At 47.9% G+C, this 22,195-nt stretch overlaps 1 protein-coding gene across 2 annotated transcripts in view; it reads right to left on the reverse strand.

The window, feature by feature from the left end:
* The window catches only part of DCAF15 (DDB1 and CUL4 associated factor 15), a 75,348-nt gene that overhangs the window by 24,008 nt on the left and 29,145 nt on the right, over positions 1–22,195 (reverse strand). For both annotated transcript variants that reach the window (XM_068110114.2, XM_068110123.2), the window contains exons 4-6: positions 5,772–5,878; positions 5,301–5,437; positions 19–201 (exon numbers count right to left, since the gene is read on the reverse strand). In XM_068110114.2, coding sequence (XP_067966215.1) covers positions 19–201; positions 5,301–5,437; positions 5,772–5,878 — 427 coding nt within the window. The remainder of the gene's footprint in view (positions 1–18; positions 202–5,300; positions 5,438–5,771; positions 5,879–22,195) is intronic.

Below are 22,195 nucleotides of genomic sequence, written 5' to 3' on the forward strand. Positions count from 1 at the left end.
TGTGTGTAAAAAGCTCACCTTTGGCATATGTAATGGCACAGGCAAGCAGTGAATAACTGGTATTGAGCAGGAAAACACCATCTTTGCGGAGTTGAATGGAGGGCTGGAATGATGGGAAAGGGTACACCACCTGGTACTTAAAGTGAAGTAGAAAGCCGTTGCAGTGGCACTTGGGCGCTCTATGACCTTCTGTTGTGGAACCTGAAAGGAGATAAAAGTAGAGTTGTAAATAAAACAAGACTGTCCATCTGTTTGTCCCAGAACTACTCCCTCAGTTTTGGGGCTAGCTCCACCAAACCTTCTGTGGAACGGTTGAGTTCACAGTGGGTGTCCTAAGGTGGGTGGGGATTTCATAAATTCCTCAATACAATCATGATATTGAGTGTCAATCCGTACGAAACTGCTCCTTATCCAAATGTAAATACAATCACGGGTTCGGCAGAAACATTAGCTGGTTTGATATCTCAATACAATTGTGATTTTGAGTTTCCACCCATACAACACTGCTTTTATCCATCCGAAGGTGGGTGGGGGTTTCATAAATTTCTCAAAACTATTTTCATTTTGATTTTTGATCCGTACAAAGTATTTCCTATCCACCCTTTATCACCGGCAGATTCGTCTGGATTGGTTACCACGTGAAATCAGTGCATATTCATTTACCTCACGAGTGTTTGTAGCATAGTATTTTGTTATATTAATGGTATCGTATTAATTTGTTCTTTTTGTTATATTAATAATATTTTGTTATATTAATGGTATAGTATTAATTAGCCCGTCCCCTGCACAGCAGTCTGTGTATCTATCTGTGTGTGTGTGTCTGTCTGTCTGTCTGTCTGTGCTGTAACTTTTTTTTACCATTTGAGATATTGTCATTAAATTTTCACCGAAGCTTTATTTATGATAATACGGAGAAGGCAAATTAATAATTCTGTCAAAAGGTCAAGAGGTTAAAAGTCAAGGTTGCGTAAAATGACCAATAATTTGCATATTGGGTCACTAAATTGGGTCACTAATGAAAAGGTAGGAGTCAATCGTTTTGTTTTTTTAGTTCAAAAGGTCAAATGTCAAGGTTGCATAAAATTGTCATGTTTTCATTTTGTATTTTTTTAAATCCGTTTTCATTATTTTCAGAATATGGGAAGAAGAAGAAGACGTCTAAATACAAACGGACGTGCGGACGGGCTTTGCGTTTTCAAATGCTTTCTAGTTTGTGATTGGAATGATGCTGTTTGGAATGAAAAGAGAAATTGAGTTTAAAGGAGAACTGCTCCCTATCCAGATGTAATGTCAGAATGGCATTTATCTTTGTTTACCTCATGAGTGTTTGTAACATTGTACTTTGTCATATTAATACTATTATATTAATTTGTGATTGGAATTATGCTGTTTGGAATGAAAATATAGAGAGATTTAGTTTAAAGGAAATGATGAGGGTTTCCACAAATTACATTCGCAGATTCTGCACTTGCAGTGTCACCATTGACATCATATAAATATTATCCACCTTACTTCTGGTGGGGTCAGCTGCAGTAAGTTTTTTGCCCAAATCCTTCATAAACCGGCTGTCCATGCCTAACGTTTGACTGAAGGTGTCAGCAATGTGGAATTTATTGGTGCATGGTTTGGCATTCACCGTTTTTTGCCCATCATTCACAAAAATAAGGAGACATAAGGGTACCAACAAGAGACGAGGTATTTGCGACATAAGGGTGAAAGGTGCGAGGAGAGCTCGGCGGGTGAAGTACCAACCAAGAATGAAGGTGTGGAGGTTGAAAGAGGCGATGGTGAGGGAGACAAATTACATTCGCAGATTCTGCACTTGCAGTGTCACCATTGACATCATATAAATAAATATTACCCACATTACTTCTGGTGGGGTCAGCTGCAGTACGTTTTTTGCCCAAATCCTTCATAAACCGGCTGTCCATGCCTAACGTTTGACTGAAGGTGTCAGCAATGTGGAATTTATTGGTGCATGGTTTGGCATTCACCGTTTTTTGCCCATCATTCACAAAAATAAGGAGACATAAGGGTACCAACAAGAGACGAGGTATTTGCGACATAAGGGTGAAAGGTGCGAGGAGAGCTCGGCGGGTGAAGTACCAACCGAGAATGAAGGTGTGGAGGTTGAAAGAGGCGATGGTGAGGGAGGCATTAAAAGAGAGGCTGAGTATGGTAGAAGATGATGTGGTTAAGCTTTAAAGTGGTTGGAAGTCAATGAAAGATAGTCTGTTTGGAGCCGTTGGTGAGGTATGTGGATGGACAAGAGGACCACTAAGGCACTCGGAAACATGGTGGTGGGATGATGGCGTTGGAAAGAGGATTGACGAGAAGAGGAAGAAGTCAAGGAGTGGCAGAAAGCGAAGGGTACGGGGGCAGAAAATGCAGAGCATGAAAGTTATAAGGCAGCCAAGAAGGCTGCAAAGAAAGAGGTAGCAAAGGCGCAGGAGGCATGAAGGAAAATGTCCAGATAACGCTTGGATTCGGAAGAGGGTCAGAGAGCGGTATTCAGGATTGCAAAGCAGATAGCGAAAGAGAGGTGTGATGTGATGGGGGTGAGTTGCTTGAAGGATGAAGTGGGACAAATCATTGTGGACCCAGATGGAATTAAAGGAAGATGGAAGAGATATATGGAAATACTGTTGAATGCAGAGAATGAATGGGATGGCAACACAGAGAGTAACCCAATTTTAGGACCGGCAGAGAAGATAACTGAGAAGGAAGTTGAGGAAGCGATAAAAGCAATGAAGAGTAGAAAAGCGGGAGGGCCGACGGGAGTTGTGGGAGATATGTTAAAGGCAGCGGGAAATTGGGGTGTGAAGAGAATGACAGAGATGTGTAATCTGGTGGTGAAAGAAGGCCGCATTCTAGTGGATTGGGAACTGAGTACCCTCGTCCCTCTTATACAACAGGAAAGGTGACCCTCTGGGCTGTGGCTCGTATTGAGCAATAAAGTTATTGGAGCATGGAATGAAGGTATTGGAAAGGGTGTTGGAGAGGAGGATAAGGAAGAAAGTGAAGATCGACGAAATGCAGTTTGGATTAATGCCAGGAAGAGGAATGACAGACGTGCTTTTTATTGTAAGGCAGTTAGTTGCAGGAGAAGTACATGGAGAGGAGGAAGAAGTTGTTTCTTGGGTTTGTTGATCTGGAGAAAGCATTCGATAGGGTTCCACGCGAAGTTGTGACATGGGAATTGAGGAAGTTAGGAGTGGAGGAATGGTTGAACAGAGTAGTGATGGCAATGTACGAAAGAGCACGCACAGCTGTAAGGACGAAGGACGGGAACAGTGTTGAGTTTGAGGTGAAGGTGGAAGTGCATCAGGGGACAGTACTAAGTCCACTACTTTTTGTAGCTGTGATGGAGGTGCTGGCTCGGAATGTAAAGGAGGGTTTACCGTGGGAGTTGTTGTACGCAGATGATCTGGTGTTGATTGTGGAAAGTATGGATGGACTGAAGGAGAAGATGAACAAGTGGAAGGAATGTATGGAGACAAAAGGTCTGAAGGTGAATATCGGAAAGACGAAGGTGATGGCAAGTGGTAAAGCATGTGCTGAGGTGGAAAAAAACTGGGAAGTGGCCATGTGCTGTGTGCAGGAAGGGTGTCAGAGTGAACTCCATTCAATGTACAATGTGCGCTGAATGGGTTCATCAAAAATGTAGTGGTCTGAGAGGGTCATTAACCAATGTGGCAGCTACATTCAAGTGTAAGGTGTGCACAGAGGGAGCTGCAGAGGGAGGAAATGTTGAGTTGGATCTTGGAGACGGCATGAAGCTGGAAGGTGTGAAAACATTTTGCTACCTAGGAGACTTGTGGAATGGAGAAGGTGGATCAGACTCGGCAACGGTTGCTAGAGTGAGATGTGCATGGAAGACGTTTCGGGAACTGAGTGGCATGATGACGAGGAGGGGAGTGTCGTTGAAGCTGAAGGGAAAGGTGTATGTTATGCTGCATGTGTGAGAGGTGTGATGATTTATGGGAGCGAGACATGGGTAATGAACGTAGATCAGCAACGAAGGCTGGAAAGGGTGGAAATGCGAATGGTCCGGTGGATGTGTGGAGTATCGTTGAGAGAATGAATGAATGAATGAATGAATGATCATTTCAAGGCCATTTTCCCCGCTCGAGCGGGGGTTAGCCTTGCGGGCCCCATGACAATCATGGTTCCCTGTTTGAGGCAATGTTTTTATGGCCAGATGCCCTTCCTGATGCCAACCCTTGGTCGCCTCTTATGATGCGCAGGGATACGGTGTACCTATTCTAAATCGGGGTACACACCGTGATCATTCATCCCAGCAAGCTGGTACTCAATTTTCCGACCTCGGAAGGATGACAGGCTGAGTCAACCCCCCCTGGCGTTAATTCAGCGATCGACCGGGATTCGAACCCAGGATCCTAGGATCCCAAGCTGGCACCCTAACCGCTAAGCCAACACCAGGCTAGAGGAAGACAAATGATGAATTGCGAAAGATGATGGGAATAGAGCCTGTGATGGATGCTGTGAAGAGAAACAGGTTGAGATGGTTTGGTCATGTGTTGAGGAAGGATGAAAGTGACTGGGTGAGAAGAGTGATGGAAATGAATGTAGAAGGAAGTAGAGGACGGGGAAGACCGAGAAAGACTTGGCTAAAGGTGGTGGAAGAAGAAATGTGGGCAAGGGGGTTAAACAAGGGGAGATGCAGAAAATAGGGCAAAATGGAGAAGTTTGTCATGGGGCCCACAAGCCTAATCCCCACTCTAGCAGGGAAAATGGCCTTAAAATGCCTGTTGTTGTTGTTGTTGTATTCACAAACCGGCTGTCCATGCCTGACGTTAGACTGAAGGTGTTACAGGAATGTGGAATTTATTCGCTGTTTCAGTGAAATTGAATGCTTTTGAGTTGGGGTCCAAAAAGATCCCAGTTGGTAAGATTAGGTCGTTAAATACGGTAGGGTTAGGGTTAAATATACAGTGATATTACATAGTACGACTCCCACAGTTTTGGGGCCAGCCCCCCAAAATTTCCTGTGCAGCCTTTGGGGTCCCTGCACATGTCTTGAAGTGGGTGGGAGTTTTCATAAAATGTCTCAAAACTATATTCTTAAGACTCTGGCCTCCCTCCTGTGCGTAGCACGGGTACCTTGCGAGTCTTTTATATACTCAGTCGAATAAGTCGCAAAAGCCCACGACTCTAGAAATCACTGATGATTAGTAGTCCAGATGGTTTTATACCCCAGTATAAACAGTTCATTGTAGTGAAGCAGCCAATAATTTTCTGAACTCTCAGGTAAAACTTGCGGCAGTGCAATGCATTACCGTAGGAATCATGAACAATATGACGACACTCATGGCAGGGCCTGTAGTCTGGCGTCGATAACACAGTCACGTATACATCACGTTGGTCTTCACTTGCGGTTTCAATGTTGCGGGGCAAATCATCGGTCATCGGCAGGCTGTACAAAAAAAACCAAAAAAGCAAATAGCAGCATTTAGAAGTGCAGTAAACATGCACAGTATTCGTACAAGTTCAGGTCCAAATAATTTCTTATGATATATGAGATTAGCAAATTTTTATCATATCTCAAGATAAATCATAGGAGATACTTTTGAAAGGGTTGTCACTGCGCTGTCTGAAAGATTTTCTCTTTGCATGGAACATCCTGAAATGGTTTCTCAACTTTCAGTGAAAGAATAAAGGGAAACGTTTCAGGGAACTCAACGATAATCTTACATAAGATATTTATAAATATCACTGTCATGACAAGCAATACACATGCATATCCTGACCTGAGGCCATAGACGAGAATTTTCGACCTATCCGAGGGCCATTCACAAACAGACAGGAACAGGTCGCTGAAGATTTCAACGTTTCCAAAAAGCCGCACATCATATACCTGGGCATATTCAAAAACAAAGCACAATATCGGGCTGCAATGGCATAAGTAACACATGATCAACTATAATGGTACTCGGTAGAGTGCATACCTCAGCCAGGCTGGAACAGTTTACGTTTTGTATCCCACCAAGAGGCCGGATCTGCATCCGGACCTGAACCAAAATCAAATCAGCTTGTTCTTGTCACCAACACAATTCATCCACCATGTTTTGTAATCACCCATCCAAATCTCACACTATCACTATCTCTCTCTGAAAAGGATCACCTGGCAACCCCTCCTCTCTACTTTCTTAACAATCCTTTCCTTGTGAGGAAGTTCAGTCGTTCAATCTCCTGGGTCTCACTTTCAGCCATGATCTTACTTGGGCAAACCACATTTCAAAGTTGGCCTCCAAAGCCAGCTGCCGACTGGGCATCTTCCTCATATAAAGCATTTCCTAGGCACTCCTGAACTCCTATCCACTGACAAGGCTTTCATCCGTAGCTTGATGGAGGACTGCTCTCCCTTCTGGGCTGGCTTCCCTGCCTCACACCTTGCCCTCCTTGATGCCATGAAAACCAAGGCCTTTAAGATTATCGGAATCTCCCGCGATGAAGCTGAGTCACTTCACCATAGCAGACCGGTCAGTGATCTCTGTCTTCTATCGCCTCCTTTCTGCTGTGCTTTGTCCACCCCTCCTCCCCTCCCCAGATGTATGCGGGGCACACATGGCCAACCTTTCTTGTGAAACTACCTAAATCCAGGATCACTGCTCACCTATTTTTTTTCGTTCCTGCCTGTAGAACCACCTTCCACATCTTCTTCAATCTCATTCTTCACTCCAGGTCTTCAAGACAACTGTTCACCACCATCTCAGATCGTCCCAAATCCAAAACCATGTTCTTCTCGACCCTTGGTAACCCTCCTCCCCCTCCTTCACACCCCACCCCAATCCATCCAAATCCATCCAAATCCTCCTCCATCCAAATTTTACGTTTTTCCCTCCTGAGAGTTTCCTTCGGTATCCATTTTGTCCACCCCAATGCATACTACTCTCCTGCCCCCCCCCACCCCCCCACCCCCAATTCCTCCCCACACCAAGTTGGATGGAGTTTCCAATTTGGATGAATTTCGGACTTTCGCTTCCGGTCCCTCAAGCAAGGAGGCTTGCTTCGGTCTCCACGACATCGAAGTTTGAGTATTTTCTCATTTGTGTCTGTCAAATTTCCACTGATCTTATTGTGTATGTGTTGTTGTGTGTTTCTAGTTAGTTTTGGTTTTGTAGTTATTGCAAACTTGTGTGTGATTACTCGTTTTTTGTTCGCACCCCTTGCGTGGCCTGGTCTCTCTAGGCTCCCCCCCCCCCCCCCCACCACCGGCCACCACCCACCCCCTCCTCCCCGTCAGTATATTGTGAATATAAGTTCTTTGCTTAGCTGTATTTGCTTGTTTCTTTGATTTTCTTTTCTCCCCCTACCTCCCAAGAACATCTTACCCTTTGTCTCACATTTTAAATACAAAAAAAAAATTCCTTTATTAATTCTTTCTCTCCTCGCGGACACGGGCTTGTTCTCTCGCCCCCTTGTCTAGCATTGTGCCCCGCCCCCTTGATCTCCTTTTTCTTCCACCTCTCCAGCTTTTCCAACTCTAGTTTCGTCCTTACTCATTCAACCCTTAGGGACTTTTCCCAGATTGTTTTTAACGGTTTTGTTTAAATATTATTTAAATATGTAATAAATGGTATAATTGCATCAGGTAAATGTCTCCACATTAAAATGTAATTGTCTTTTGATTTTGGCAGATCTGAGATTAACAAACTTTCATTAAAAATTATTTCAAGTGATGGTAGAGTATATTGTGATTACTGTGGGAAACTATGTGCAGCTGAAGTTTCAAGCATAAAGCTGTGTTCACATAAAAACGAATACGGATAAAAAAGAGTGAAAATCGAGATAAAAGGTCATCAATGTCAGTGTACACATGATGTGTCCGCATGCGGATACAGATGCGATTATTCCGATCGCACAATATAGCGATTCAAATCGTATCTGCAATGCCACCGGATGGTGACCTGCCATCATTGCTGTCATAATCTTGTTGAAATTTCTCGCCTTAAAGTTGTAACTCTTCAACAAGGCTGTGGCTAGTGTCCTGTCCACATCTCTTTCGGAGTATGGGGTGTACCCGCCATATGCGCCTTCCTTTAGATTTCGTCTTTTCTGTTTTTCTTTATATAAAGTACACTCAATTTATTAATCAGAAACTCATTAGAGAGAACATTGCTTCATTGCCATAGCTCATGCCACCTTGCTCGTTTGTGCAGGAAAAAAAAATTTCCGCTCATGTGAATGCGATTCGCTTTCTATTTGTACCAATATATATTCCTCCTCCATCCAAATATATATATTGGTACAAATAGAAAGCGAACCCCGTTTTACGCCATTTCTTCGACCTACGTCAAATCCGACTTTACGCCACTCTTCTAGAGTAAATTTCATACGCGTAGCTGCTGGTTCTCATTCAAAACAAAGGCGACGCCATATGCATTTTGTCGTGTGCTGCAGTCACGTGCTTGCTTTGCCTTTCGCTGTTATTTTTGTGATTATTCCTTTACTGTGTAAAAGTTCCTTTACTGTGTAAAACAACCAACGCAACGTGGCAACGGCGAAACATGACGACGATGCCGGCTCGGACGACCGTCCGTGGCAGACGTCACGTCACCGTGCAGAGTGTGCAATGTCCGCGACGAGGTCAGGTCCAATGGCCCATGGCCCATGTGAAACGACCGACCGTGTCATGCCTCGAGCCAGGGTGCCTCGTCGGGCACCTCGCCGGCATCCGGCGTCGACAAACCGATCGACGTGTGCATGTGCACATGTGCATGGATTTGCAAATGCCTGCCTGTACGTCGTCGTTTCTGCGTATATCACATCGTCCAAAAAAAAAGAAGCACGCAACTTCGGCCGCTCGAGGAAAGATGGGGCAGGCTTACGACTCGGAGGCGAGCGTCGATCCCCGGGGTGGCCAGGTTCACGGAACCCTGAGCTCGTTCGTTCATCACAGACGACACGACACGACTACCGGTGAAACTGCTCGGACACGTTGGGTAAAGCACGCCGTGGTGAAGTGGGCCGCGGAGCCACTCGGCACACAAGCCCGCTCACAGTCGACACGTCCGTGCCGGTCACCCCGTTCGAGGAGAAGACCCGACCGATAGAAAACAACGGAGGGACTCCCGACAGGGAGCGGCAAAGATTCAGGGCGAAGCTGCAGCCTCCTCCAGTTATTTACTCAAGTTTTACGGTGTTTGTCTTCATTTTAAGGCATTTTAAAGACATTACGCCCGGTTTACGTCAAAAACCAAGTTACGTCACGGCTTATGGAACCAATTAATGACGTAGGCCGGGGTATTGCTGTATATACATACATATATATATTGTCGTGTTTCTCGCGATTTAAAAAACGACCAAGGAAACAGATTAACCGAGCAAGCTTTAACTCCGAAGGCGTTCAATTCAAATATGGCACAGTTCATACACGCAGGGAGGGAGGCGGGTGAGGGGATGGTGAGGATGCTCAAGTTCCTTACCTCACGGTTCCGATGGCAGCCCTCAAAGCTGTGGAGATTAAATCAAGCGAACACCAAATTAAATGTACAAAAAAAAACACGTTTATTTTACGGAACCCAAGAACAATGAACGTGACGATAAATAAATAATGCTCCTAAATCGAGATCCCGCACACTCACTTCAAATACACACAAATGGAAAGGGGAAAAACAGGTACAGATACATTCAAAGTACACCGCCCCCATGCCAAATAATTAAATAATCGGCCATTTTGACCCATGCCAAATAATTAAATAATCGGCCATTTTGACTCACGCGCTTTGCACATCGCGCAAGGTTTTTCTTTGCTTCACGTCAGCCGTTTTCACCGCTTTCAGACGTATCTGGTGTGTGTGTGTGCAACGCGGATATACCTGAAGGTAAATCTGAGGTTTGCCGACTGCGAGCTGTGGAACGTCCATACCCGAGAGTGTGATTTCCCAGTCGCCTGGAGGGCGCCTTTGGATTTCCCAGTCGCCTGGAGGGCGCCTTTGCACAGCTTTGGCAGCCGGACTGTAACTGCCAACTCAACGGGATTCTGGTCTCGATTGGACATTGATCTGTCGATCGCTGGAGCGGATCGACTTTGGCTTGAAGCCGGGGAAGAGACATTGGGAATCTTCTTCTTTTCGCTCACTTGGAGCACCGTGAGTTATATTGTACGAACCTGATGGTACCATCATAGGAATGATATACTATTTGTTGTACAATTGATTACTATTGTTTTTGTACTGTTATTCTTGTGTGATCTTAATGCAATACCTGTTGGTTTGTCACAATTGGTGTGGCTTCACCATTAATCTTTGACATACAGAATAACACATTTTTCTGCCGTGACTCCTCTCGGGGCTCGGAGGTACACCGTGACCAGGGGGTCGGGGAGGAGCACGGAAACAGAAATTGGGGGCTCGTCCGAGAAATTGGGGGCTCGTCCAAAATTGGCCCAAATTGAAATTGGGGGCTCGTCTTTGCTGACAAAATTCCAGGATAGAATTCCCTAAAATCCTCATCCGGGATAGAATTCCCTAACATTCCCAAATTTAAAAAAATATATATATATATATTGGGAAATTTTTGTGTGAAGGTTAGCAGGTGCTAACTAATAGTCACCATGGTGTTTGACGCAGAACAGTTTGCGGCGTCCCCTACTGAGGCACAGTTCCAAGCGTTAAAAAGATCGGAATTCTTGATATTGGCCAAACATTTTAACTTGGAGGTCCGAGCTCATATGAAGAAAGCAGAGATGCAGACAGTGGTGGTAGAATCTCTGGTGGGACAAGCAACATGGACAGAGGTAGCCTTGGATTGGTTACCCGAGGAAAAAGAAAATGTGGAGCTCCGGAAAATGGAGATGCAACTGCAGAGCCAGGAAAGATTAAAAGCAGAGGAAAGGAGAGCTGATAGGGAACTCGAGGAAAGAAGAGTAGAACAGGAACGAGAACTCGAGGAGAGAAGAACCGAGGAAAGGAGAGCTGAAGAAGAAAGAAGAGCAAAGGAAAGAGCAGAGGAAAGGAGAGCCGAAAGGGAGTTAAAGGAACATGACATGGAGTATCAGAAAGAACTTAAACTCAAGGAGCTGGAATTAATGGGAGAACGGAGAGAAGTCGTATCCATGCCGGCTAGTTCGACAACTAGTCAGAACACGTGGGATGTTGGTAGGCATGTGAGGCTGGATCCACCCTTCAATGAAAAGGAGGTAGCCAAGTTTTTTTACACTTTGAGAAAGTGGCTCAAATGCTAAAATGGCCTGTGGGGTCCTGGACTATGTTAGTGCAAAGTGTTTTGATGGGTAAAGCTCAAGATATCTATTCGGCTTTACCGATTGACCAATGTGCAGATTATGAGATGGTGAAGAAAACCATTCTCAAGGCCTATGAATTGGTCCCCGAAGCTTACCGGCAAAAATTCAGGAATGCCAGGAAGAGGGAGAGTGAGACCCATGTGGAGTTTGCCAGAATGAAGGAAACCATGTTTGATCGGTGGTGTGATTCGAAGGGGATTGGGAAAGACTTCAACCGGTTGCGAAAATTGATCTTGGTGGAGGAATTCAAACAGTGTGTCCACGCGGACATTAAAGTACATCTGGATGAAAAGAAAGTACCAGAGTTGTATGAGGCAGCAACCGTGGCAGATGACTATGCCTTGACACACAGGATGGGGTTCCACAAACCTAACTTCCCACCTAGAGTTAGCCAGGGGAGTTATGGTAAATCCGGTGCGGAGAACGAATATTCATGGGGGCGGCCTAGAGATGACTATGAGGACAAATCTGATACCGCGACTTTTTGGAATCAGAAGACTACAGTTCCATGACAGACTTATCTTCCGGGGGGCCCGAGACAGACCACGAGTTTTTCCTCCGGGCCTACTTGCGCTTTTTGCAAGAAACCTGGACATTTGATGTCCCAATGTTATGCCCTGAAAAGGAAAAATCAGGAGCGGAGTCAGACTAGTACAACTCCGAAGGCATTGGCCAATGCGAGAAATCGTCCTTGGAGGACAGTGCCTTGTGAAGGTTCCCATGCCAAAGTTACGGCATCACAGAACGACCTTGTTCAAGAGGGTTACAAACCTTTTATTTCAGAGGGGTTTGTGTCACTGGATGGAGACTTGACTAACCAGAGACCTATTCGGGTATTGAGGGACACAGGAGCACATCAATCTTTGATGCTTGAAGGCATTTTGCCATTGTCAGAGAAGAAGGCAACTGGTGTTAGTGTTCTTTTACAGGGGGTTGGTGGCTATGTTAAAGCTCCACTTCATGTCATCCATTTAAAGTCTGATTTGGTGTCAGGACCGGTCACCGTAGGTTTACAAGCCACTCTTCCTATCGAGGGAATCTCTTTTGTTATCGGGAATAATTTGGCCGGTGGTCAAGTTTCTGGTAATCCGATGTTTGTTGAAAAGCCTGGTATGGAAAATAACGCCGCACAGTTAGAGCGAGAGATTCCGGGTATCTTTCCATCCTGTGCCGCAACTCGTGCTATGGGTACGAAGTGCTCTGAAGAGAAGAAGAAGGTACTGACGTCACGCTTTGCACCGACACGTCTTGTCAAGTATCCTGAAACTAAGTGTCAACACACACAAGTCATGGATGGAGGCAATGTTGGCAAGCTCTTTGTAGGTGGACTGAACTTCAACACAAGGGAAGATGTTCTGGACTCTGTCTTCGGCAAATATGGACCACTCTGGGAAGTGCTGCTGATAAAAGACAGGGAGCCGCAAAAGTCGAGAGGGTTTGGCTTTGTCACGTTTGAAAACACAAAGGACGCCAAAGATGCAGAAAAGGATTTGAATGGCAAGGATTTGGATGGTCGGACCATAACAGTGGAGAAGGCAGGCCATGGGCGTCGAGGGGGCTACAAAGGAGGAAAACGGGGAGGTAGTTTCAGGGGTGGCTATGGCTCCCGGGGTGGGAGTAGTAGTTTTGGTGGCAGCCGCAGTCGAGATTACTATGGAGGCTCCCAGAGTTACGGCAGCTCCCGAAGGGATGATTATCAGGGTAGTGGCCGAGAAGGAGACCGCTATTCACGTGACTACAGCGACAAGCGCTCCAACCGTGATTATTATTATGAAAGTTAGGAAGAGTTTGAAACACTGAATGCTGCGGAGTAGCTGAGTCAAGATTTCTACATGGATTAACCTGTGAACTCAACATTCCTAAATGCGTCCACACAGCGAATACTTCCAGGCCTCACCAACTACCATGAAACATGGCTCCCAGCTCAGCCTCCTTCAAAAAGTGCTATAGATTTGCTTTGCTTTGGATTTTTGATCAAAACCCTTAACCTTCATTCAAAAAATGAAAAAGAAAAACCAGAGGTTGATGAGATGGGAGTTTGGCTTTGCAGGAGTTCAACTTGGAAATTGAGCATGTAAAGGGCAGGGACAATGTCGTTGCTGATGCTGTGTCCAGAGTGAACTAACTTTGGAAATTTCTGGAGGTTGTTTGGAAGTTTTGTTGCTTTATTTTGGGAAATATTAATTAATTATCGTTGCTCACGGGAAATGATGATTTGGGTGTGAGTTTTACTTTTGCTTGTTAAAAGAGTTTTTGCCTGCAAAGAAAGTTTTCACTATGTTCAAACTTTTTCTTGAGGGGGGAAGTGTTACGGATTCGTCACTTCCGTTGTGGTGGTTTTCATCCACTGTAAACATTTTTGATTCCATGTACTATTATTGTTTTCAAAAGGTTTATTGTTTATGAACTATTTTCAAAAGGTGAAAAAGTTAGAGTTAAAAGAAACCGGAAACCAGATTGGGAACCGGACGACGAAAAGGAAGAACAGGAGAAAAGAAGGCGGAGCGAGTGGAGTCGGACAAGAAGCGTCGTCGCTTCGAGGTCGAGAGCGAACATTGGCGAGCAAGAGTCACAAGTGAACTTTGGGTTTCCCAGGAAAGGGATCCATGCGACAGAGTTGTTATCGCTGTGACAGATCAACCTGCGTATCAGGTTTTGCGGTCGATTCCAAAGAGAATCGTTGGACTGCCGTTACGTCTCGAGTACGGCCGTCGGCCATTTTGACTCACGCGCTTTGTGCGTCGAGCAAGGTTTCTTTGCTTCGCTTCAGCCTTTGCGCGTTGCGCAAGGTTTTTCTTTACTTCACGTCAGCCGTTTTCACCGCTTTCAGACGTATCTGGTGTGTGTGTGTGTGTGCAACGCCGATATACCTGAAGGTAAATCTGAGGTTTGCCGACTGCAAGCTGTGGAACGTCCATACCCGAGGATGTGATTTCCTATTCGCCTGGAGGGCATCTTTGGATTTCCCAGTCGCCTGGAGGGCGCCTTTGAACAGCTTTGGCAGTGATCTGTCGATCGCTGGAGCGGATCGACTTTGGCTTGAAGCCGGGGAATAGAGACATTGGGAATCTTCTTCTTTTCGCTCACTTGGAGCACCGTGAGTTATATTGTACGAACCTGATGGTACCATCATAGGAATGATATACTATTTGTTGTACAATTGATTACTATTGTTTTTATACTGTTATTCTTGTGTGATCTTAATACAATACCTGTTGGTTTGTAACAATTGGTGTGGCTACACCATTGATCTTTGACATACAGAATAACACATTTTTCTGACGTGACTCCTCTCGGGGCTCACAGGTACACCGTGACCAGGGGGTCGGGGAGGAGCACGGAACAAATCCCTACAACTATTTAACATGCCACATTCCTCATAATGGGGACGAAGACACAAGCTTAATCCGACATTCGGGCTACAGAACTTATTATCTCAAGATTCCCTGTCACGACAGACGAAGCACCTGCCTATGCCGATCTACCTAAATCTATATATATGCCCCTACCCAAAATTCATCACAATATATATATTGTTACCGATTTGGGAACCCCCCCCCCCCCCCCCTTCACTTGTAAATATCCCCCTTTGTAATATTATCCCCTTTTATTAATTATTAAATATCGCACCCCAGGCCATCGCAACACGCAGCCAATCTTAGAATCATCTTGCTAATTATTTCCTATTCTATGTTTAATTAAGGCTCTGTATCCACGAGATTGACACCACGTTGCATTACCAAATAAGGTTAGCTCCCCTTCAATAACGCCATACCCCAGCAAACTCCCTATCTCTCTGCAAACAGCTCAACAGGCGTGAGGTGCACGCCCTCTCCCTGGCCTTGGTGCTCTGCATTGGACAAGAAGGCGGGGTCGCCGAGAAGAGGCGTGGCCGTGGCTCGCCACAAGGGCGGAGCTGTTCAGCTCCGTTACCAAATAAGGCTACAAACAGAGCACGTGGGCGGGACCCAAACGGCCGAGGGCGTGTCGCGACCCCACTTCATATATGCGTTCGAGGATCGCGCATGAGGAGATGGGAAGAGAGAAGGCTTGAGACCAGCAGAGGTGATGAGTGCACAGCACAAGAGGGTTGCCTGACGCGAGAGATCGTGCCTTGCCTGAGAGGAAATCCCATCATTACTGAGAGCGCGAGAGGGTCGTGGCGTCGACGCAACCACGTTGGTTCCAGCGGTTGTCGGGTTCGCTTTAAACCACGACGCGAGGTCGGAACGGAACGTCGACGGCTGAACGAGCCGAACCGGCCGCCTTTGCCAGCTGAACGGACCTTCTCCTGCCATTCCTGTCATCATCCCCGTGTGAGTCTGTCTTTGTTCTGTCCTGGGTATAAGTAAGACTGTATAGATAAGGCTGCCCTGTGTTCTTTTTACATCCATCTACCTTTGTACAACTTTGATCTTTCTTTTCCTCTGGTGTTTGTTATAATAAATGTGTGCTCTTTCTCCAAGCTTTGGTTTCGTCTTCCTCTAGTTGCTTTAGTCTTTTCTTTCCATTGGTCTATGTGGCACGATTAAAACTGCTATAATCGGGTTAGTAATTGTTAACGGCCTGGGTCGTGACTCGCTTCGCTCGGCGTGTCCATTACCGTCGCGACTCGGGCGGGGCTGTCTCCTCGCTGGTTGGGAGGTCACGGTAAGCAGGTATTCGGGGGGTCTTTTTTTTGGGTCTCTGGCCCGATTACCCTGGTCGTAGCTGACCACCAGTGACGTCACAGACCCCCAGGATCGGCGACGGCCAGTATAACGGACAAGGGGATAACCCCCCTTGCTAACGGGAGAGCCGTCGTCCCAGATCTGTAACAAATGGTGTCAGGAGTGGGATTTGAGGCCCGAACCAAATTTTTTATCACATCAAAAAAAAAATTTGGTCAAAATTAAGAGCGCCCGAAATTATAGAATATCCCAAATTTGTGTCGTGCCATGGAGGACCAAGGCAACTGGATGCCGGTGGGGTTAGAAGATAAGGTAGAGTTAATGACCCAGCACCCCAGGGAGGAGGTTGGAGAAGGTGTAACACTAACAGTGGGGGTTGCAGGTGCACAAAATGGCGACGCCACGCACGAGGTTGGAGGCGCACAAAATGGGGCCTCGCACGAGCGCGCGGTAGCCGCGCCCGCTGCGCAGATGGGGGTGGGCGACATGCAAGCCTTCATGGCCCAAATCATGGCGGAAATGAAACGGGAGAATGACGGTCCAAACAAATTGAGTAATAAAATTGAAGAAATAACTGAGGGAATGGTGAGGGACAGAGCCGCATATGAGGTAAGGGAGGCTGAGAAGGAGGTTAACCGCAGGTTGAGCGAAAAGGTCCCAAGGGTGCATGACGAGGTAAAGCGGGTCGAGAAACACTGGTTGAGCGAAGCGGAGGAAAGCGCGGGTACAATGACGGGTATAGAGATCGCGACCCGGGGTATGAGGCAGCCGGCGACCGCTGAGGTAGGAGAGAAAGTTTTATTAAAGCCAGCGGTCGTTGAGGCGAATAAAGAAAAAGTAGTGGTGGGTATAGTTGAAATTGAAAAGACGACGGAGGTAGCCCAGCAGTTGGAGGAAGGAATGGAAACTGTGCAAAGTCCGTGCTCACATCACGATGCTGTGCTCATTAATCCTTATAAAGATTTGCAGGTGTCGGTGCAGGGAGGAAGAAGAACCCCGAAGGTGAGACAGGCTGTGTGTGGTGCCGGGAGATTTTGTAAGAGGGGGTTTGGCGCGAAGAGAATTGTCGCGCGATTGGGGTCAATATGGCACCCGGGCGTTGGTGAAGGGTCCCGTGTGAGTAAAAATGGCACGCGTGTGAGGAAAAGGTGTGCGTCGGCGAGTGGGTGTGTTATAAAGTGTGGGAGTGAAACCGAGTGTGAGCGGGAATGCACGACAGAGTGTACATGCGAGGGTGAGAGTGACCCGGAGAGTGAGTTGGTGGTGGCGCGAGTGCGAGAGAGCACATCGGAGCGCGAGTGTGAAACCGAGTGCGAGCGAGAATGCACGTCGGGGTGTACGGAGAGTGAGTTGGTGGTGGCGCGAGTGCGAGAGGGCACATCGGAGCGCGAGTGGGAAACCGAGTGCGAGCGAGAATGCATGTCGGGGTGTACGGAGAGTGAGTTGGTGGTGGCGCGAGTGCAAGAGAGCACATCGGTGCGCGAGTGTGAAACCGAGTGCGAGCGAGAATGCACGTCGGGGTGTACGGAGAGTCAGTTGGTGGTGGCGCGAGTGCGAGAGGGCACATCGGAGCGCGAGTGGGAAACCGAGTGCGAGCGAGAATGCACGTCGGGGTGTATGGAGAGTGAGTTGGTGGTGGCGCGAGTGCGAGAGGGCACATCGGAGCGCGAGTGGGAAACCGAGTGCGAGCGAGAATGCACGTCGGGGTGTACGGAGAGTGAGTTGGTGGTGGCGCGAGTGCGAGAGGGCACATCGGAGCGCGAGTGTGAAACCGAGTGCGAGCGAGAATGCACGTCGGGGTGTACGGAGTGTGACACAGGGAGTGAAAGCGATACGGAGTGTACGTGCGAGGGTGAGTGTGACACGGAGAGTAAAGTGGTGGTGGAACGTGTGCGAGGAAGCACACCTGAGTTGGTTGTGGCGCGGGTGTGGGAGAGCCCATCTGAGCACGTTAGTGGGTGGATGCAAGAGTGCACGCCCATGGTGAGTGGTACGGAGTACGTACCGAGGGAAAGTGCGCAAGACGGTGCGCGAGGTGTGTTAAGGGAGGGTGCGAATTGCGAGTGTGCGTGAGAGGTGTGGTGTGTAACAGGGAGTGCGTTGGTGGAATGGACGGAGTGTGTGGGATGCACTGGAGGCGCCGAGACGCCAGGTTTTGTGAGTGTGAAACGGGTCGCGTATGCAAGTGAAGCATCGACATTGAACGGGTTAGCGTTTAGGGTGACGGATAGCCGACGCGGGCGCTCAGTGCGCGGCGCCCTTTGTTGGATGCTGGGCCTCGCACGGTCGAGTCCGGGCCTTGTCGGGCGAGGCGACCGGTCCGGTTCAGGGGCGAGTAGGAGGAAGCGGTACGGTGCCCCCTGGTGGCGGGGACGGTGTTCCGACCGGGCGAGCCTCGGTCAACGGGCCCGGGACCGCAAGGTACCAAGCCACGATGATGCGTGGAACCTCGGCCCGAGCATGCCTCCTCCCCAGAGTCGTGAATGCCGGACGGATCCAACTGCAGGCGACCAAACCACCCAAATTCATTGCTCGGCTTTGCGAAGCCGAGTTTTAATGATGTGACGACGCACCAAGGCTCAGATAAAGCGGACTGTGATGATGGTGATAGTGTTTTTGGATTCGAAATTTTGGGATAGAAAATTTTTGATTGGTTGGAATTTGGTGAGCAAAATTTATAGTGGAAGATACCCGATGTGATGGGATGGCAACTCTGCCATCCCTCACAGCGGGGGCAAAGGAGCACTAGTTATGGGGTTTGGCAGTGAAAACTAGCCCGGGAGGGTTAGGATATCGTGTGTAGGGATCGAGAGAAGGTGACAATAGGTAACGTTAAGGATAGGTAGCAACATTGAACCGGTAGTGGGGACATAGAGAGGGTAGTTGGATTATAATGACGAGGGAGCGCAATAGTTTAAAGGGGCGACTGGGAAGCGCGAGTTTCAGAGGGGAGTAGTTATATGAGATGATGCCGTGTGTGTGAGGATCGAAAGTGTATTGAGCAGGGTATGAGTAAATGATTGTGATTGTGAGTTGTATTGAGATTGCACAGGTGTGCAACTGAACAGGTGGATGGAGCAGTGTATGAGTGAGTGATGGCGATGTGTGTTGTGTTGACCAAATGGTCCAGGGAGGAAGGAGGGTGCAGGAAGCACCAGGTATAGGAGTGATTGCACAGGTGTGCAACTGCAGGTGTATGGAGAATGGTTGTGTGGAATACATGGAGTGTGGAATATATGGAGTATGGAATGGATGGTCGTGGAGTGAGTATGGTGGAAACTGTGGAGTGGAGTGGATGGTGCAAAGGTGTGAATGGGGGAAGAATTGACCCCCATCACGAATACCCGGGGAGGGTAGTGTAAGTGTTAGGTAGAGGGTACAGGTAAATTGTGGTTGGATATTGGCATCTGTGGTGCGGGTAGTTGCACAGGAGTGTTGTGATTGGTGCATGAGTAAAGTGGAATGGGTGGGCGTGTGGCTGAATTCGTAGTTATGATCATGGCGCACCATAGTTTCCCCACCTGGTGTCCGGAGTAACCAATTCCCTTGGGGTTCCAACTGCATGCCGGTCCGAATCCCTTGGGAGTTATGCTCGGAACGATGCCAGTTGAAGGCTATGGTCCTTGACCATGACATTACGTCACCAACTCCCTCGGAGCTTCAGCTGCATGCGGCTGCAGTTCCTTGGGGGTTGTGGTAGTTGCGTGACCACTTGTAGTTATGGGCACTCCACCACTGTGAGGATGTCGGCCAGGTGAGGCCGCAGGTGGGCTCTGGGAGCCGGTAGAGTTGTTGTGGATGGGGCCCGAGGATCCGGAGGACAGACCCGAGTAGCCCAGTGCCAGAGGGCACCGAGGGGTGACAGAGCCAGGAGGGGCCTTCCCCAGTTAGATAGGTTAGGGTGAAGAGCTCGGTAAGCTCGGGTGGCAACTACAGTGGTGGAGGTGTGCAGGTGGGTAGACCTGCTGGGAGAGCTACACGACTCAGCCCGGAAATTGTGCAAGGGCACCGGGAGATGAATCGGGGGAGTGAGACCCCAAATTGATAAGCACCACAGTTTGGTCAATGGGAATTGGTTTTTAGAACCCATAGTGTAAGTTGGCCAATGGATTGGCACGGAAAGACCCAGGGTAGTGTAAAGTGTGTTAAAGTCATTTAGAGGATAGTTAGGATTAAGAATCTCCTCGCACCATCTACATCCACTCACCTGAGGTGACAAAGCTCCACACCATGCCGTGGTTTGTTGGTTTTTATTATTTTTGTTGTGCAAATGTCTGGAATGTGAGACGCATCATGACGTGGGTGTGACATTGTGCTTTGTTATTCCATCTCTTCCTCCTTAGGAGGGACTGATGATGAATTGGGTGATGGCAAATTTTGGATTAGTGGGAGTGAAGACGAATTTGGTATAGGGGAGATATGGGGAAGACGAGACAGATAGCGACGGATTTGTAAGGTGTAGTGTAATGTGTAGGTTTTCGTAAATACGGGGAGGGGCAAGGGGGGCAGTGTAGGTCACATGTGGGGGGCGTACGTAGGGACGAACCTTTCTCAGCTCGCTCCCATGCGCCCCTCATTCTGCATTGCCTTGTTTTGATGTGTATCCTTGCGCCCTGACCCATTACTCACCTGTCTTCTGTCTCCCTGTCTCCCACCTGAGGACCGTGCGCTCTGGGCACTGGGGGGGGGAGGATGTGCCGGCACTGCATTTGTGTACCCGCACTTCCGCTGCCTGCTGCCTGGACCGGTACACCTATGGACCACACGATCTGTGTGGCCACCCACGTATTGACCACGGGTTTTGTGGCCCAGCACCACCCACTTATGGACCCCACGGGATGGGGCCTGGCATCTTTGCTGCCAGCATGCTGGCTTGCGGACTTTGGGAGGGGGCACCTAAGCCTAACAGGTGGACCACCCCGTAGTCGGCCCCTGTTGGCCATAAATAAAGAAGGTGGACACTTTTGTGCCCTTTCTGTGCATTCCCCCCTTAGTCCTAAATAGGCCGCACGCCAGGAAGTCCAGCCAAGTAAGAAGACAGAAGATCGCCATCGGCAGCCCATCGGCCGTGCTGACACCACCAGTGACATTTGAACTTTGTTTGAAATACCTGTGCACTGGATGGTGCTAACTGCATGGCTGTATTTTGGGTGTGGTGCTTTATTGGTGCTTATGGTGCTTTTATCGGTGCTCTGAGGTTGCGCTGCATATCAATGCGTGCCTCAGAGCACCCGTGGGTTGGTGTATCAGTGCAGTGCAATGCATGCCTTTCCTCTCCTTTTCAAAAACAACATCTGCATTTTGTTTCCCAAAAGAACAGGTCCTGGGTTAGTGTTGTAAATACCAAATAGTGTAGTCTCTTGTAAATAAGCTCCCCACCGTAAATGTGTAGTTTGAAATTAATTCCGCAATTCGGTTAGTTTGTGGGTGTAAGTCTGTTAGACAGAATGCAACGTGGCAGGGGGACATATATAATTCCCTGGTAAAAGTGTCGCACTCAGGGTCAGTGTAATATCAGAGGGTTTTACATCTAAGTGCCACACTAAAAGTAAAGTTGTCGGGCCAGAGACGGCCCTGGGAAAGAGAAGGGTGCAGTGTTACCGATTTGGGAACCCCCCCCCCCCCCCGCCCCTTCACTTGTAAATATCCTCCTTTGTAATATTATCCCCTTTTATTAATTATTAAATATCGCACCCTAGGCCATCGCAACACGCAGCCAATCTTAGAATCATCTTGCTAATTATTTCCTATTCTATGTTTAATTAAGGCTCTGTATCCACTAGATTGACACCACGTTGCATTACCAAATAAGGTTAGCTCCCCTTCAATAACGCCATACCCCAGCAAACTCCCTATCTCTCTGCAAACAGCTCAACAGGCGTGGGGTGCGCGCCCTCTCCCTGGCCTTGATGCTCTGCATTGGACATGAAGGCGGGGTCGCCGAGAAGAGGTGTTGTCGTGGCTCGCCACAAGGGCGGAGCTGTTCAGCTCCTTTACCAAATAAGGCTACAAACAGAGCACGTGGGCGGGACCCAAACGGCCGAGGGCGTGTCGCGACCCCACTTCATATATGCGTTCAAGGATCGCGCATGAGGAGATGGGAAGAGAGAAGGCTTGAGACCAGCAGAGGTGATGAGTGCACAGCACAAGAGGGTTGCCTGACGCGAGAGATCGTGCCTTGCCTGAGAGGAAATCCCATCATTACTGAGAGAGCGAGAGGGTCGTGGCGTCGACGCAACCACGTTGGTTCCAGCGG

Source organism: Myxine glutinosa, chromosome 1 (assembly GCF_964187855.1).
Source record: "Myxine glutinosa chromosome 1, kmMyxGlut1.1, whole genome shotgun sequence".
Lineage (NCBI taxonomy): Eukaryota > Metazoa > Chordata > Myxini > Myxiniformes > Myxinidae > Myxine > Myxine glutinosa.